General features: G+C 42.1%; 1 protein-coding gene across 7 annotated transcripts in view; it reads right to left on the bottom strand.

Annotated features, from left to right (window-relative positions):
• The window catches only part of PFKM (phosphofructokinase, muscle), a 44,830-nt gene that overhangs the window by 11,512 nt on the left and 15,193 nt on the right, over positions 1-18,125 (bottom strand). For 4 of the 7 annotated variants that reach the window (XM_038577473.1, XM_038577468.1, XM_038577469.1 and 1 more), the window contains 4 exons: positions 8,749-8,841; positions 2,653-2,726; positions 1,739-1,816; positions 156-345 (listed from right to left, as the gene is read on the bottom strand). In XM_038577473.1, coding sequence (XP_038433401.1) covers positions 156-345; positions 1,739-1,816; positions 2,653-2,726; positions 8,749-8,833 — 427 coding nt within the window. In that variant the 5' untranslated portion in view covers positions 8,834-8,841. Of the gene's footprint in view, positions 1-155; positions 346-1,738; positions 1,817-2,652; positions 2,727-8,748; positions 8,842-9,877; positions 10,005-12,198; positions 12,597-18,125 lie in introns of those variants that run through there. The other 3 variants (XM_038577471.1, XM_038577472.1, XM_038577470.1) reach the window with 3 other exon arrangements.

Raw genomic sequence — 18,125 nt, 5'->3', positions numbered from 1 at the left:
TGGGCGGAGAGAGCAGGACCCGCAGCCAGTGGGCACCACAGGCAGTGGCACAGTGAGGAGAGCAAGGACCACCCCGCCCCCGCCCCATTCGCGTCTGGGTAACGATCTCCTCCATTGGGGTGGGGGTGCGCACACTTCTGACAACCACGTCTCACCCGCTTTCTGGAGGTCACTCAGCAAGTCACTCCACTCAGAACGGAAGGTGTCCGCCCCAGTGAGGCTGCCATCACCCCCGATGACACACAGATTGGTGATCCCACGTTTCACTAGGTTGTGGGCAGCTCGAAGTCGCCCCTCTCGTTCCCGAAAATCCTTGCACCGGGCACTTCCAATGACTGTGCCACCCTATGGGGAAGAGGTAGGAGTCAGCCCCCCCACCCTGGAGGAGAAAGCTGAATTTTGGCTGAACATGCTAAGATTTCCCCTATTCCAACACTGTGATGGGCTGTCATAACCACATGGCTTTCTAGGACATACCCTGACATCCTTACAGGTCATTTGTCCCTTCTAAAGGAGAGGGAAATGATACTGGCTGAGCTACCACAGGGTCACTCCTTATATTCTGCTACACCTGTTTGTTGAAGACTGCTCAGATCAACCCATTTCATTGAAGGCATTGTCATCAAAGTGATTATCCTCAAGGGGAGCAAAGGAACACATACATGCTGTTGGCTTTTGGAATCATCTCCATCTTTCACGTGTTCTTAGAAGCATATGAAATAGCACTGGCTTCGGCCTTTGGAAATTCTCCCTAGTGACCTGACTGCATCAGATTGCATCCAAACTATTCTTAGGAGTTCATCCCAATGTGCCTGGTAGTACTTTCTCCCTCTTGAACTCACTGATTTCTAATTGTAACCAGGCACTGCCAATTCTTTCCTCTCTGCTCTTCAGGATCTATGGTGCTAGTGGAAGAAGACACAAGACATAGGTATTCACAGGAAAAATGGCTCTGAGGATTGTCAGGGGTTTAGAGATACCCCAAGAGAGGTAAGTATACTTAGGGTTTCCACAAATCATATATACTGGCATCCATGACTTTGGGAGTATTGATGGAGAAGTCTGGCTCATTCTCAGACCACTTTACAGCAGGCACTATTGCCTATAAAGAACCTTCACAAAGCACTGCACATTAAATTTCCTCCCACGGATTTTTAGAGGAGAGAGGTAAAGAATGGGGATACAAATGCAATTTGTAGATCTTTCAGTAAATCAGATAATAGGTATCTGACCTAGAGAAAGTAGCTCAAGGGGTTGTGATGCAATCAGCATAATCTTAGGGTGTTTCTGGAAACTCTATATTGGTTTCTTCCTCCCTTAAACACTCTGGTTTCAGGTGACCTTATCACCATCACATGAGGACTGGCAGATTTCATCTCTACTTCTGGCTCTGGCTCCAGTCCTCTGGTAAAGTTATTTTCATGGCCAGACCTTCCCCGTGATGCCAGAGCAGGACCTGCTTACTTACCAATTCCTCAAGTCTTGCCTATGACCTTTCTTTAAAGAGCAAACTGTCCTGTGACCGCATTCCTGCCCCCCTGCCACCGTAGGAAAACAGGGTGATGTTTTCAAACTCAAAGAGTAAAGAGCAATCGTGGCACCTCTCTAGTCATAGAACCCTTCATGTCGAGCCACATTGTTGTGGGTTGGGGGGAGACTTGGGCAACTATGAGGCCAAACCAGAATGGGGTGCAACAACGACAGGACAAATACGGGATGGGAGTCCTCTGGAACATACCAGCTGAAGCATCATCGAAACGCTCTCCCAGGTGGCTTCCCTGATGTGATCTCCACCATCCACCAGGCCTTGGTAACCCTGTGGGGCACATTACAGCCATTCAGCCCCTGCTAGGCCAGTTCTCCCTAAACCCCCACGATTAAGACAGAATCCCTGGGAAGAAGCTTTTTGAGAATCAAGTCACCTCCTCCCATTACTGAGTCCTGGATGCCCATGACACTGTCACATTTAACACTGTGCAAGGAAGAAGACATCAACTTTTCAAGACCCTCATCTAGTTTCTTGTAATCGCAAAAGGTCAGGATGCCCTTCCTAGTATTTCATCCTAATTCCTCTTGCTTATGGCTCATCCCATGTCCTCCAATCTGCTTCCCAGGGAACTAGATAACAGATGGCTTTGTTAACAGTAGAAGGGAAAGAGAAGGGGTTGGAGGGAGGCCAAGAGAGAAATAGGACTGGAAAAGATAAAATTTGGGAGAAGATAGATAAAATTTACAGAAAGAAGAGTGGACAAAGAATGAGAGGGAAGGGAGAGAAGGAAAGAGGAGTCAGAACCTCAGAAGGTTTGCAAACTACAGAAATCTGATGAGACTCTTCTTTCCAAAAGCTCTAGCTCTGGACATACCTAAATTTTCTGTGAAATACTCATTTCAGCTTCTCTCTTTATCTTGGTGGAGGTTAGGGGAAGAGAGGATTACTTCTTCCTTTAACTGGATGGGCAACATGAGGACCCAGTCTGTAGATCCCCAGATCCCACCATCGTTATTGGAAACTGGAATGGCAGGGGACACTCATGAAGACAGGGAGCTGAGATAGGTCAGACAGCGTGTAACTGGGAGGTGAGGAAATAGGAAGTGGGGAAGGGGGAGCAGAAAATAGGGAAAGAACAACAGAGAACAAAATAGAGAACCAACCTCATGGACAAAGAAGACACGGGCACCAGTAAAGATACCCACTCGAACCACAGCCCTGACAGCAGCATTCATACCTGTGAGGAGAGAGGAGAGACAACAGGGAGAGGTTACTCCTGAGAAAAGCAGCCTGGACTACAAGATACAATTCAGTCCATTTCTCAGGCTTTTCTCTGAATCTAGAAAACTCTCCTCCACTAACACTGAATTATCATGTTTAGTGTTGATGTAGCTCCAGATATCCCCCAGTCAGCCCCCTCCCCGCCAAATCCCATCTTTCCTGAGACCTTTCCTCACAGGGCAATCTGGGAATTATAATCTTGAATGCTTACTGTAGTGGGAGACACTGCTAACTGCTCGTCAAATGTCATCTCGTTTAATCCTATTCACAACCCTAAAGTTGCCTCCATTTTACAGATCTGGAAACTGAAGTTCAAAGAGGTCAAGGTCACAGAGCCAGTCTCTCCACAGAGAGAAACAATTAGGACTAAAACAGAGAGGAGAGTCTTTCTCCTTTCTCCCATAGAAGTATTACTCCTTTTGAGGAGCTACTCAGCAATAAGAACCATCTCTCCCAAGAGTACGGTGGAGGAACTACCCTGCATAGCACACAAGACATGGAGCAAGCTGTAAAGGCCTCCATATTAGAACCAATACTACTGATAACTGTGCTAAGCAGAGCTTCCTTGGTGAGAGACAGAAGACATTCCCAGGTCTTGGTCCCGGTAACCCATCCTACCTTGTAATGTGAGGAGGGGCTTCACAGTGATGCTCAAGGAACTTCGGAGCCAAGATAGATCAATTTCTTATGAACCATTTTAACCAACTTCCCTCAGATGCTTCCCTAGCATGTTTTTTGTTTGTTTGTTTGTTTCAATCTACAATCTATTCTTATGGTCCTGAATCCCGCCTAGAGAATTATCATATACCAGTGAGTACTAGAGAAACCAGTAATTAGAAAATCTGCAGCAGCAGACCAAAATCGATCATGAACTACTACAAATTCCAAAACTACCTGGAATGGAATAAAATAAAAAAGATCAGAATATTTGCAGGGGTCTGCAGGCTGACAAAGTTGGTATCGGGTGGCTATATGTGCCAAGTTAAACTGGAGGTCCATGCACTCATTGAGCAAATATTTACTGAACACCTACCGTGCTCCACACACTACAGGCATTGGGGAAACAGCAGTGAATGATAGAGTCTAGGGATATGAAGATAAAGGACTTGGTAATGGTCCTCAAGACTTGCAAAGAGTATAAGATGGTTACAACACAGATCCCTATGAGGGAGGTACGTACGTACAAAGCCAGTGGGAACAAGGAGAAGGAGCATCCAAGCTGCCAGGAGTAAGTCAGGACAGGTTATACCAGATAAGACAGCACTTGGCCTCAGACCCAGTGGACAATTCCTTATAAATCTTTTTTTTTGGCCAGTGAAAAATGAAGAAGGTGAAGGTCAAGAAACCACCTTAAGTAATTCAGTACTATAAAAAATAAGATGTAAGACAGGAAGCTGTGAGAGATGAAGCTATACAGGCAGGCAGACATCTGCATGCCACGTGAGGGAGTGTGCCTCCTATTCTGCAGGCCAGGGTTCGACTGGGGATCCATAGATGATGGTTTCAGGGAATTCAAGAACCCCAGGAAACTGTATGGAAAGCTTTCTGGGCATGGAAATTTCCTTTGAGAGAAGGTCCACAGCTTTCATTTGATTCTTAAAGGAGTCTGTGACCTGGAAAAAAAAAAGTTGCAAATGATGGAAAATCTTTGAACAATTGTGAGAGTGGACAGACACGATGCTCCCTGCATCTTGGAAAGATCAGCGTGGCAGCAATGCAGAGGAGGCTGGGATAAGATGACTATCTGGCAGCCTAGGCAAAAAATGATGAGGACTTGGACTGGAGACTGGCCTTTGGGACAAAACAGAAGACACTGGACAGGAGATATCTAGGAAACAAGATTTCAGGGTGTTGGAGAGGACAATGCAAAAGCCCCATGACTGACTCAGGCAAAGGGTAAAACTGTGGTGTAATTGAGCAGAGGCAGGCTTCGATTCAGGCAGGTGGGGGTGTAGATGACACATTCATATTGGGAGAGCTTGAGCTTGATGTTCTTATGGGACATCCATGAGGACTTGGAAGGGGCTGTCTCAAGAGAATGATAGAACCTGAATGGGAAAGGCAAGGAATAGAATGTGGAGCAAAACTGATACTGAAGGCACAGGCAGGGAACATGAGATCCATGAGGGAAACTGAGGAGGAGCAACAAGAAAGACAAAAGGGAAACCAGGTCTTAGCGATGTCTTGGAAGCCAAAGGGGACAGTTGCAAGAAGCTGGAACAGTGCTGAATGCTTCCAATAATTGATCTCAGTAAGAGCTAAAAGACTCAGCTTGCCACACAAGGTCTCTGGTGAGCACCACTGTCAAAGCTCACTTCCGCCACCACTGAAGCAAAGTCACATGAGGTCTAGAAGTCTAGGTTCACACCCCCAAATTGAAGGATTCAAAAGGGAAAAATCTGTGATGGGAGCAGGTTTCTCAGAAGCTTTAGGGAAAGCCTGTGTGTGTGAAAAGAATGGAGTCAACACAAAGCCATCAGTGCCTTAGGAAGGATAAATAAAGTCAGTATGATCAGAACAGAAATGAAACTATCCTTTATTTTCTAGACTTTCACAAAGTCTGTGGGATTCTCTATGGGATACCTGAAATTCTGGAGTATGAATCTGTGATCTTAAGAAATAAGGAAAAAAGATTTTTCTGGAATTCATAGGTTGGAATACTGCTTCCCACTCCCAAGCTCAGTAAGCGTAGGGAGAAAAGATTTAAGAAAAGTGACTTAAAAGGTTTTAAGTGTAAAGTAAATAGATGGCAGGTAGGAAATATCCAAATCCACTTGGGCAGAAGAAAAATCCCACAAGAAAAGAAGATTCTTTCTCTTCTCTCCTCTCTTTACCCTCTTACCTCAACCTTCCAGAGGTCATCCATCCTGCCTCTAAGTTAGACAGTTGTTTTCCTAGAAACCAAGTTTTAGGACTCTCTTTGCCCCCTATACCTGCATCTCAAACTCTCAGTTCCCTAGAAATCACAGATTGGGATGTATATGGAACTTATTCTAGGGAGTCCCAGTAATTCTCTGGGCTCTCCTACTTAACATTACTGGTCCCAGACCAGTCCTGGCCAGACTCTCCTTGGCCGTTCCATGTTACCCTAAATAACCCTCTATTCGCAGCTGTCTGACTTATTAGAAGCAAGACAAAGGATAAGATTACAGGCACCACCCAGGGGGTATTCTGGGTACAGCCAGGAGGGGCTCTGGAGAACATCAGAGGCACGTACTTTGGAGTTTCTAATTACAGCCTATAGGGAAGAGGCTTTGAGGAGAACTAAGGGTGATGGGTCTCTATGACACGAGACAGAAAAAAACAATAAATGACTTAGTCACTACCTTTTGGAAAGCAGATGTTAAAAACTTTCTATTTTAACTGGACTTTGAATAGGAAAAAAAATCCGGTAATTCCAACATGAGAAATAAATGTTAGATCTGAATGACACTTTTGAATATGCAAATTAAAATTATGAATCCTAGAAGAGCAATTCAGAGAGGTAATTGAATCCCTGTTCCTATAAACCTTTAAAAACTTTAAACAGGATAAACATGCATTCGGAATGGACTGTCCATCTGAAGACAGAGGGCTAGAGCAGATGACAGAGATCCTTTCCAGAATAAGCCAATGTCAAATGTGGTATGATTTAGCAGAGCTGGGGTCATTCCTGGGTTGAAAAGAGAATTAGGATTTGTATCAACTCAGCCCAGCTTCTGAGCTCAGGATGTCTGACTTCTGGCCTCTCTTCTGCTTTAAGAAGTTATCAGCTTTGCTAAACTCAGGGAATGACAGAGCTGTTGGCCTCTATGGATTTTACAGAGCCCAACCTCACTCTCCCACGTGGCCCACAGCCTCTGGGGCAAAATCATTTCTGTGCCCTCTCCCTGGGAGAACTGAAGACCATTAAACCTATCTCTGGGCAGGCCACTGCTGTATTTGAGCTGCTCCTTCTATTGGGATCTATCAGCTCTTCTTTGAGTTTTCTGCTTTGCTTCCCTGCCTCTCTTAGTTTCATCCTACTAATGTGCACCTGTGATGTTATGTGGCCCGCAATGGGATATTTCCCTGGGCACACTGTGCCTGTCACAGGATCCCAAAGGCCTTGGTCCAGCTGGCCTTCCAGAAATCAGCCTATGCTAGCCCCTGCCTCCATGAAGGATAATCTTCCCTTAAAGCAGGTGAAAGTCCCTTTGGAATGAGGATTTCTCTGCTCAGGATCAGGAGCTGGAAGGGCTCTGCTGCTCTTAGACCCAAGTTATATCCTAGGTCTCTCTCATTTTTTTCTTTTCTTTCCTTTTTTTTTTCCCCCCTCTTTCCCTCTCCAGAAAGTCCTTCTTTTTCATAATTTCCTAACTTCAGATACCTCACTTGGATTTTTAGCAGGCTCTTGCTTCACTTCATCTAGTTTCACAGGCCACCCTACCAAGGTTTTAGGGTCAACACTCAGACTTTATGTAGCAAGGGATTCTTTCCAGGAGAGAACAGAGAAGCAATAGAAGCCAGGTCAGCCTCCAGTAGGGCTCTGCATTCCTTATCTGGCCACTATTGCTGAACTCAGACTTCTGTGCCCTCCTTCCTATGTGTCCTCATTCTAGCATTCTCATATTCATGATATATGCCACAGTTTTAATTAAGTGAACATTAATTTAAAAAACATATTTAAAATCTACATTTAGAAAAGGACCATAAGAGTAAAGACAACATGTGACTTTTTCATGGATATATCCTTAGTGCCCGCCATCCTGTTTGGTATACAGGTGCTCAAAATTTTCCTTTGCATTTAATTAGGAACATTTACTTAGCATGTACTATGTACCAGGCATTACCAAATGAAGAATTCATTCAACGAAGAGTTCGGTTTCTCGAAATCTACCTTCTCTGGGAACTTTTTCCTGGTTAATCATACCAAGGTCTAGCATTTCATTATTAGAGTGTGTTCTATTTGGTTAAGGCACACTTGATTATTGTTATTTATGAGACTTACGTAAGAATTTTGCTAATATATGTCATCTCTCCTCCTAAAACTACAAATTCCCCCAAGGAAATCAACTTCTTCACAACATGTAAGACAGGGCTCTAAAAAAAGGGAGTCCTTAACACAAAGTCTAGGATGCCTAGAGAGAGTGGAGCAGAGCGAAAGGGAGACTAGCTGAAATCTCTTTCCTTCTGTCTTCTTCCCAGCACAGTCTTCATGTCCTGGTATCCCTCCCAATGTGATTCTACCTCTCTCCAAGGCATTATAAACTAGAATATACAAGATCATCAAAGGAGAAAAAAAAAATCACACATTCCCTATCTCCTACTTCATTTTTCCATATACCTGATTTTCCTGACTTCCAGGTTTCTGGGACTCAACCCAGATAGGGGTTCTCTTTGGCTCTGCTTTTTGCACACCACCCCCGACCCATGGATCTGCACTGATTAACTGCTGCTGTTCCTGTTTGTTCGAGGGCTGAAGGAACAGAAAAGGAGGAAAAAGCCAGAGAATGAAGTAGAACTGTTTCTAGTGCTGTCAGAGTGAGGTGCTGGTCTCTGGTCAGTGCAGGAGCTCTACAGACATCGGAGGCAATACCTAAGGGTCTAGGTAGGGCCCACCAAATCCCAGTTCAGGGGCCCCTCCCTTTCCCCACCACTTCCAATGTGCTTGAAGTGAATCCACCTACTGCTTTCTCAACCATTTTATCTCTTCAGTCTCTAATGTTGCTTGAGGAAACACCTGTTTTTTTAGGTACCAAAGGACCCAAATGGTCCCAAATCTTCAGAAAAATCTGGAAAGAAGTGTTATGAAGGCTTGAGTAAATTAGAGCAAACAATATCCAGAAGTACTTAGGGACTTAGACCTGACAGATTTTGGGGAAGGCCCAGGAATCCAGTGTGAATCTACAAAAGGACATTAAGGAGGATAGTTTTGTTCTACAGGTGAAGGGAGTCAAGAAACTCAAGGGGGCCTACCAGCCACCCAGTCCCTCCTCAAGCAGAGCCATCCTCCTTACCTTGGGCATCTCCACCAGAGGTTAACACGGCGATGGCTTTGCCGATCCCCAGGGTTTTGGCTGCATGGTGCTCTTCATGGGTCATGATCCACTCTAGAATTCAAGGGAAGGACCAGGTAAGACACAAGAAGAAGATGGAGGTGCTCGGAAAATGGTTCTGTTAAACTGGCAAGAGCCACCTCAGTCAGGCTCTCTCACTATACTGACTCTGGGCTTTACAGCCTGGGTGCTTTGGGCTTCCTCCAGAAGAGGGCCACTCCCTCGCAGAGTGACAAGCTGAAATGTCACAGTAATCAAACCCAACACTGCAAAGGTCCTGGCTAATCCTTCCCACCTCAATTGGAGCCTATTTGAAGAACAAGCTAAGGTCAGGCGGAAGGGCAGTTGACTGAACAGAAATGAGAAAGGAAGGAGGAAAGTTAAGTTAGCCTCAAGGATCCTTCCCTTTCATGAAGGGAAGGGCTGCTGCAGATTGTAGGAATCGGATGAGGTTTGGGGCATTGATCAAGATCCAGCTAAGTGGAGGCAGAAAAGCGAGGGCAGGCTGGATTACAGGAAGATTAGGGTTCAGTTTTATGGAATTGGGCTAGGCTGGAACTGGGATTGGGGTTTTACATGCGCATTTGAGCTTGCGCAAATCAATGGTTCAGGCTCGGGAATGGTTAAAGATATTCCAGTTTCTCCCATTCTCTCAGGCTCCCTGACTCTTGAGCATCTCCCACCTCATCTTCAGGCCTTGCCCCTTACACTCCATGCTATCAGATGGAAGAGCAGCACAATCACTGCCACCTATACATAGATATGGACACAGTACATGTGACCACCTTCCTATTTTTGTCTTCAAGGCTTCTCTTTCTCACAGGAACACACAAGACATACTTTTGTATCCAAAAAAATGTCAACGAAATCATCACTTTCCCAGTTACCCAGGCTAAAACCTAAATCTTTAAATTTATCTCCTCCATACTCTCAGAGTCAAAACGGTTATCAAATCCTAATTTTCTCCCTTACTGTCTTCCCTTACCCTTCGCTTCTTTGTGATCCTCGCTGCCTCTCCCCACTTGGACTGCCTACCTGCTCTCCCTCTGTTTATTTCCCTTCTCCACTGTATCAGAGACACAAAACAAACCTCCACGAGAAGGTCACCGGACCCTGGGGCCTCAGTGGAGAGAGGATGCATTCACTTGAACGGGGGCTGATGACCTTTAAGCACAGCTCATGTTTCTGCTGTGAATCTGGGGAAATCTGGGTAGCTGCTGATAAAGACATAGGTCACATAAACACACAAATCCGAATATATGCCAATAAAATACATGCAATGAGACACTCATGAAGACATACATACACAAACACACATAGTATTATTAAGGGACACAGATTCTCAGACATACTACACATAATCCATAGATAAAGTCCAAACTTCCGAGACTGGCAGTCAAAGCTTCCGTGATCTAGCCCTCATCTACAGCTTCAACCTTTGCTCCCACAAATCTTCTGCTCCATCATCACTTGAACATTACTTTGCTCCTTCCCACTTGTGTACTTGAGCACACTGCATCTCGCATCCGGAAGGCCACCCTGGCCCTTCCACAGATCAATATCCCACCCCATCATTTAAGACCAGTCCTAGTCGCAATTCTATTAATATTAAGTCTATTTTAAGCCTTCACTGACTACCACAGGGCAAGGAGAGATTCTTTTTGGACCTCGTCTAATCATATACTGTCTGGTAGTGGATCATTCATTTAGCATTTAATCACTACTTTATGTGGTATTTTTTTTAAAGATTTATTTATTTCATTGAGATAGAGAGAGAGATGGGGAGAGACAGAGGAGAGAGAGAATCCTGAAGCAGACTCCTTGCTGGGGGGCAGAGCCCATCTTGGGGCTCAGGGCTCAATTCTAGGACCCTGAGATCATGACCTGAGCTGAAATTGAGAGTCAGCTGCTTAACCAATGAGCAACCCAGGCGCCTCTATGTGATATTGAAATTGGTTCTTATATGTCAAAAATGTTGGACTAAATCAAGGATCAGCAAACTATATAGCACAAAGATCAAATGCAGCCCTTTCTAAGGTTTCGTATGGCAGCAAACTAAAAAAGGTTTTTACATTTTTACATGGTTGAAAATACAATGTCACAACATGGGAAAATTACATGAAATTCAGATTTCAGTGTCCATACCACTCTCATTCTTTCACATGTCATCCTATGGCTGCTTTTCTGCTACCACAGGAGTAGATTATTGTGACAAAGACTAGGTAGCCTGCAAAGACTAAAATATTTACTACCTGGCCTTTTACAAAAAATGTTTGCAGACCCCCGGATAGATGATTGCTATAAGCCATTTTCCCTAACTAGACTGAACAATCCTCCAGGGAAGGATCATGTTCATTTTTTAAAAACTCTCCCGCAGCTTACGAAAGCCTGGTGAAGTCTATGCACATAACAGTTCAATAAATCCTTGTTGAAAGCATTAGTGAATTGACAAACAATACAAAATGCACACAGACATATGAAAACTTTTATCTAATATGCTTTGACACATAGCTCCATATTCTACTTCTAAGACATACAGATACAAATAGGACTTCAGAAAGCATATAATGACAAACAGCAAAAGGAATACAATAAACACAGAGATAGAAACACTCTCCTATTTACTAGAGTGTGCATGTCCAAATCTCTGATGTTCAAAGAAAGAAAGACCAAGTAGCTGGTGCAAAGAGGAAGGCAAAAATTTGGGAAAGAAAGAACAAAACATGACTATGCTGATCCCATTTCCCCTGAGTTCTTTTCCTCTCTTTCACTCTGGGAGCTCATCACTTACAAACCCCCCAGGGATCATTCACCCCCTGGGGGCTTCAGCGGGGGAGAGAATTCACCATAACAAGGGGGGCGGTTAGGAGTGCTGACCTGCAAAAAAAAAACACAGCTCAGGTTCTTCTCCTGCATCTCTAACCAGTTATAGAGGTACAGGATACCAAAATGCACGCAGATTCATCTATAAGCATCCTTAGAGGTTCACAGCGACACACATGTAGAGATACACAGACATAAAATCTAAATATAAAACCACATGTGTGTAGATAAGCACGCGGGAGGAAGAAACACAGGGAGGCAACATCATAGGTGCACTGATTCGAATTGGAGGAGTGCCAGGACAGGAGTCGGGCAACCAAGGGCGACGAGGTCCGGGCACCACTCACCCATCCCTGCTTCTCAGGGAAGGGGGGGCTGTGCGTGCAAGCCGAGGGAGATGAGCCGAAGGGTAGGATTCTTCGCGACGGCCTCTACCCATCCCCCTCCGCCCTCCAGTTTCTTATGCTGTACCCCCTCTTCTTTGCCCGTCCTCTCCTTCCAGTTCTCCCCACCGCCTCCTCCCAGCACGGTCATCCCCACCTCGCTCTCGGCTCTCCCCTGGGGTCTTTACCCAAGGGCCCCTCTTGCCTTTTAGTCTTAGCTCTCCTCCGCCACGGCTTCCTTGCAGACTGTCCTTGGGGAAGGGGGAGGGGAGCTTGGCCAACGCGGGGAGGAGCCAGGTGGAGGCGACAGGGAGGGGAAAGAGGAGAGGCTTCCCAACCTCCACTAGCTGATGCTGGCCCGGAGGCTCCGCCTCCTTCTGCTCCTCTTTCTCCTCCTCTCCCCTCCTCCTCCTCCCAAGGACTGCTCAGATATGGCATCAGCTTAGTCTCCTCACTCCCCAGAAGGTTCTCGGGTCCCCATGTCTGTCTCGGGAGCCATCAGCTCCTGTACACAGGGGGAATCAGAAATTATTTACTTGCTTCCCATGTTGTCCGCAGAGAAAACTTTTTTCTAGCTGGGATTGACTGAGACTCCTTGCATCCAAACACCCTCAACAACTAAAAATACCTCCCGCGCCTCCCTCTGGCCTGATGCATTGTCTCCCACCTGTTTCACTCTTTAAACAAACATTCATGGAAAGGCTTTGTGCCAGGTTTGGGAGTAGGTGCTGAAGGATGAAAAGTTAAAGGAAACAGAGTCCCTACCCTGGAGGAGCATTGAACTCTGGTATTTTCCATAGAGGGATCTCAAAAACCAACTCCTTTTACATGTATGGACCTTTCTCAGGGAAAATACAGGGCTACCAAGCAAACAGCATCCACCACTGGAGCCTGAGCCAAGTACTCCCAGAGCCAAAGGTGCCTCTTTTCCTTGATCCGCTTTATTCCTTCTTCTCTCCACCCAAGTCTTTGAGGCAATGCCTCTTCACAGGCATCTCTCCTCCCCAGGCTCTTTCTACTCCCCTTCCTCTTACTTTTGTTTCTACCCCCTGCATATATACTAGCTGCAAACACTGAGAATAAAGATGAAACCACTGGAATACACAAAAGTAACTTTTGTGATGCAAATGTTACCATCAAAAGACAACCTATAGAAAAGGAGTAAATATTTGCAAATCATATATGTGATAAAGGACTGGTAGCCAGAATATATACATAACTAACAAAAAAAGATAACAACCCAATTTTAAAAATGGGCAAAAAGTCTGAACAGATACCTCACCAATGAAGATAGACATATGACAAATAATCATATAAAATGATGCTTAGCATCGTATGTCATTCAGGAACTGCAAATTAAAACAGATATCACTACATGTTATTAGAATTGTTAGTATCCAGAACACAAACAAACCTGACAATATCAAATGCTGTTAAGAATGTACAGGAACAAGAACCCTAATTTTTTTCTTGGGAATGCAAAATGGTACAGTCACTTTAAGAGACAGTTTGGCAGTTTCTTACAAAGCAAAATATAGTCTTACTATATGATCCAGCAATCACACCCCTCTAAATATTTACCCAAATGAGCTGAAAACTACATCCACACAAAAACCTGCACATGAATGTTCATAGCAGCTTATTTATAATTACCAGAAACTGAAAGCAACCAAAATATCCCTCAAAAGGTGAATGGATAAATTGTGGTATATCAATTCAATGGAATATTATTCAGCAGTAAAAAGAAATGACCTATTATCAAGCAAGAAAAGAAGATATAGAGGAAACGTAAATATATATTGCTTAGTCAAAGAAGCCAGTCTCAAAGGGCTCTATACTATATGATTCCAACTAAATGACATTCTGGAAAAGGTAAAGAATGACATTTCTCTGGTGTAGAGAAAGAATGATAAATAGGTGGAGCACAGGAGACTTTTAGGGCAATAAAACTTCTGCATAATACATGACATTGTGCATTTGTCAAAACTCATAGAACTTATAATACAAAGAGTGAGCCTTAATATAAACAAACTATGGACTTTAGTTAATAATGTATCAATATTGGCTCATCAGTTGTAACAAATATACCACACAGATGCAAATAGTAATAAATGGAAACTGACCACAGGAGAGGAAACTGTGTAATCTGCTCAATTTTCTGTAAGCTTAAAACTTCTCTAACAAACAATGTCTACTAATTTTTTTTTTAAAAAAACATACTCTGTTCAATGAAATATCTAATGAAGGGATACCTGGGTGGCTCAGTGGTTGAGCATCTGCCTTTGGCTCAGGGTGTGATCCCAGGGTTCTGGGATTGAGTCCCACATCAGGCTCCCTGCGAGGAGCCTGCTTCTCCCTCTGCCTATGGCTCTGCCTCTCTCTGTGTCTCTCATGAATAAATAAATAAAATCTTTAAAAATATATATCTAATGAAACTGTAATATTAAAAAACAAAAAAATGGCAAGAGCTTAAATAGACATTCCTCTAAATAAAATATACAAATAACCAATAAGCACAGGAAAAGATGCTCAATATTACTAATCACTAGGGAAACACAAATCAAAACCACAACGAGATTCCACTTCACACCTATTAAAGTGACTTTTACAAAAACAAACAAGTATTAGAGAGGACCTGGAGAAACTGGAACCCTGTGTATTGCTGGTATAAATGTTAAATTATATTGTTACTATGGCAAATAGTTTGGCAGTTCCACATGTTAATCAGAGTTACCGTATGACCTAGCAATTCCATTCCTAGCTTATACACCCAAGAAAAATGAAAACGTGTACACACACACACACAAATGTGTACACCAATGGTCATAGCAGCTTTATTCATAATAAGCGAAAAGTGGAAACAAGCCAAATGTCTATCCACTGATGAAGGATATATAAAATGTGGCATGTCCATACAATAGAATATTACTTGGCAATAAAAAGAATGAAGTTCTGATACATGGCACAACATGGATAAACCTTAAAAACATATGCTAAGTGAAAAAAAAAACATGCTAAGTGAAAGAAGCTTTTCACAAATGACCACATACCATATGATACCATTTATATGAAATATCCAGAATAGGCAAATATATAGAGACAGCGAGCAGATAAGCAATTGCCTACTAGGGCGATGTGGAAATGAGGGGTGACTGCTAATGAGGATAGGATTTCTTCTGTGGGTGATGAAAATGTCCTAAACTCAAAGTGACTGCAAAACACTATGAACATACTATATACCACTGACTTGTAGGCTTTCATTGAAATGAATTTGAGCTTATCTATTGCAGTTGGCCCATGAATAACATAGGGTTAGGGGCATTGACCTCCATGCTGTCAAAAATCATATAAATTTTGACTCCCCCAAAACTTAATTACAGTTCACCCTCAAACAACATGGGTTTGAATCGCATGGGTCCACTTGTACAGAGTTAATAGTTCCTACTATTAGTAGTTAAGTTTTGGGGGAGCCAAAAGTTAATATGCAGATTTTCAACTGCACAAGGGGTTAGTGTCCCACGTCGTTCAAGGGCCAACTGTACTAACAGCCCACTGTTGACTGGAAGCCTTACCAATAACAAAAACAGTTGACTGACACATATTTTGTTTGTTGTATGTATTGTATACTGTATTCTTACAATAAAGTAAGCTAGAGAAAAGAAAACGTTATTAAGAAAGTCATAAGGAAGGGAAAGTACATTTATTGTACTATACTGTAAGAAATCTATGTATATGTGGACCTGCACAGTTCAAACCTGTGTTGTTCAAGGGTCGGCTGTATTTCTTTCATGAATAATATCTTTGGTATTACATCTAAAAAGGCATCATCATACCCAGGGTCTCCTAGGTTTTATCCTATGTTATCTTCCAGGAATTGTATAGTTTTGCATTTTACATTTGAGTCTATGATCCATTTATAATTAGTTTTTGTAAAGGGCATAAAGTCTGTATCTAGAGTCTTTTTAGCACATGGATGTCCAGTTGTTCCATCACCATTTGTTGAAAAGACTATCTTTGTTCCATTGTCCTGCCTTGGCTCCTTTGTAAAAGATCAAATGATTATATTTATGGGTGTCTATTTCTGGACCGTTGATCTATTTGTCTATTCTTTTACCAATCCCACACTGTCTTGATTACTGTAACTTTAGGGTAAGTCTTGAGGTGTTGGGTAGCATCTGTCCTCCAACTTTGTTCTTTTCATTCAATATTGCATTGGCTTTTCTGGGTCTTTTGTCTTTCCATAAACTTCAGAATCTGCATCTTGATACCCATAAAATTACTTGCTGGAATTTTGATTGAAATTGCATTGAATCTATAGACAAAGTTGGGAAGAACTGACATCTAGACAATATTGAGTCTCCCTCTGCATGAACACAGAATCTCTCTCTATTCAGTTCTTTGATTCCACTCACCAGAGCTTTTTAGATTTCCTCATAAAAATCTCGTATATATTTTGTTAGATTTATTCCTAAGTATTTCATTTTGGGGGCACTAACATAAATGGTAGTGTGTTTCTAATTTCAAATTCCATCTATTCGTTGCTGTGTATAGAAAAGCAATTGACTTTTGCATATTAACCTCTATCCTACGACCTTCCTACACCGACTAATTAGTTCCAGGAGTTTTTTGTCAATTCTTTCAGATTTTCTGTATAAACAATCATATCACCTATGAACAAAAATAGTTTTTTGTCTACCTTCTCAATCATTATACTTTTTATTTTTTATTTTTTATTTTTTGCTTTTACAAATGTGTTTATTTCCTCGTGTACATTATACTTTTTATTACCTTTTCATCATTTGTTGCCTTAGCTAGGACTTTTAGCACAATGTTGAAAAGGAGTGGTGAGAAGATGCATTCTTGCCTTGTATTTTATCTTAGTGGGAAAGCTTTCAATTTCTCAACATTAAGTACGTATACTACCCTATACTATACTAATTACTATACTAATTACCCTATACTAATTTACTGAAAAATCTCATCATGAATGGGTGTTGGATTTTGTCAAATATTATTTCTGTGTTTATTGATAAGATTATGTGATTTTTCTATTTTGATCTGTTTATCTGATGAATTATATTGATTTTCAAATGTTGAACCAGCCTTGAATATCTGGGATAAACTGCTATTGATCATAGTATATAATTCTCTTTATTCCTTTTTGGATTTGATTTGCTAATCTTTTGTTGAGGATTTTTATATCTATGTTCATAAGAGATAGTGATCTGAAGTATTCTTTTTAGTATCTTTGTATGGTTTTGGTATTATGGTAATGCTGGCCACATAGAATTATTTAGAAGTATTTTCTCTGCTTCTATTTTCTGAAAGAGATTGTAGAAAACTGGCAAGATTTCTTCCTTACATCTTTGACTGAATTCACCAGGAATCTATCTGGGACTAGTGCTTTCTTTTTTGAAAGGTTATTAATTCAATTTCTTAAATAGATTTAGGCCTATTCAGATCACCTATTTCTTCTTGTATGAATTTTGGCACATTTGTCTTTCAAGGAATTGGTTCATTTCATTTAGGTTATTAAATTTGTGGGCATAGATTTGTTCACAGTAATCTTTTATTATCCTTTTATTTTCTCTGGAATCTGTAGTGATGTCCCCTCTTTTATTTCTGATAGGAATTTGTGTCCTCACTCTTTTTTCCTTAGCCTAGTTAAAAGCTTATAGGTTTTACTGATATTTTCAAAGATCTGGCTTGTGGTTTCATTGCTTTTTTTTTTTCCCCCAGATTTATTGATTTCTGCTCTAATTCTTTTTTTCCCCCTTGGAGGAGTGGGGGCAGAGGAAGAGGGAGAGAGACAATCTTACACAGGCTCCACATCCAGCCCAGAGTCACACCTGGGGCTCAACCTCATGACCCTGAGAACATGACCTGAGCTGAAATAAAGAGACTTTCAATTAACTGAGCCACCCAGGTGCCCAATTTCTGTTCTAATTCTTATTATCTCTTTTTTCTGCTTACTTTGGATTTAATTTTCTCTTATGGTTTCCCAAGTTGGAAACTGATTATTCATGTTGGACCTTCTTCTTTCTATATATATAAAGTATATATATATATATATATATATATATATATTCAATGCTATAAATTTCCCTTTAAGTACTGCTCCCACTGCATCCA

The sequence above is a fragment of the Canis lupus genome, chromosome 27 (assembly GCF_011100685.1).
Source record: "Canis lupus familiaris isolate Mischka breed German Shepherd chromosome 27, alternate assembly UU_Cfam_GSD_1.0, whole genome shotgun sequence".
In the NCBI taxonomy this organism is placed as follows: Eukaryota; Metazoa; Chordata; class Mammalia; order Carnivora; family Canidae; genus Canis; species Canis lupus.
This window is presented reverse-complemented; position numbering and strand designations above follow the sequence as displayed.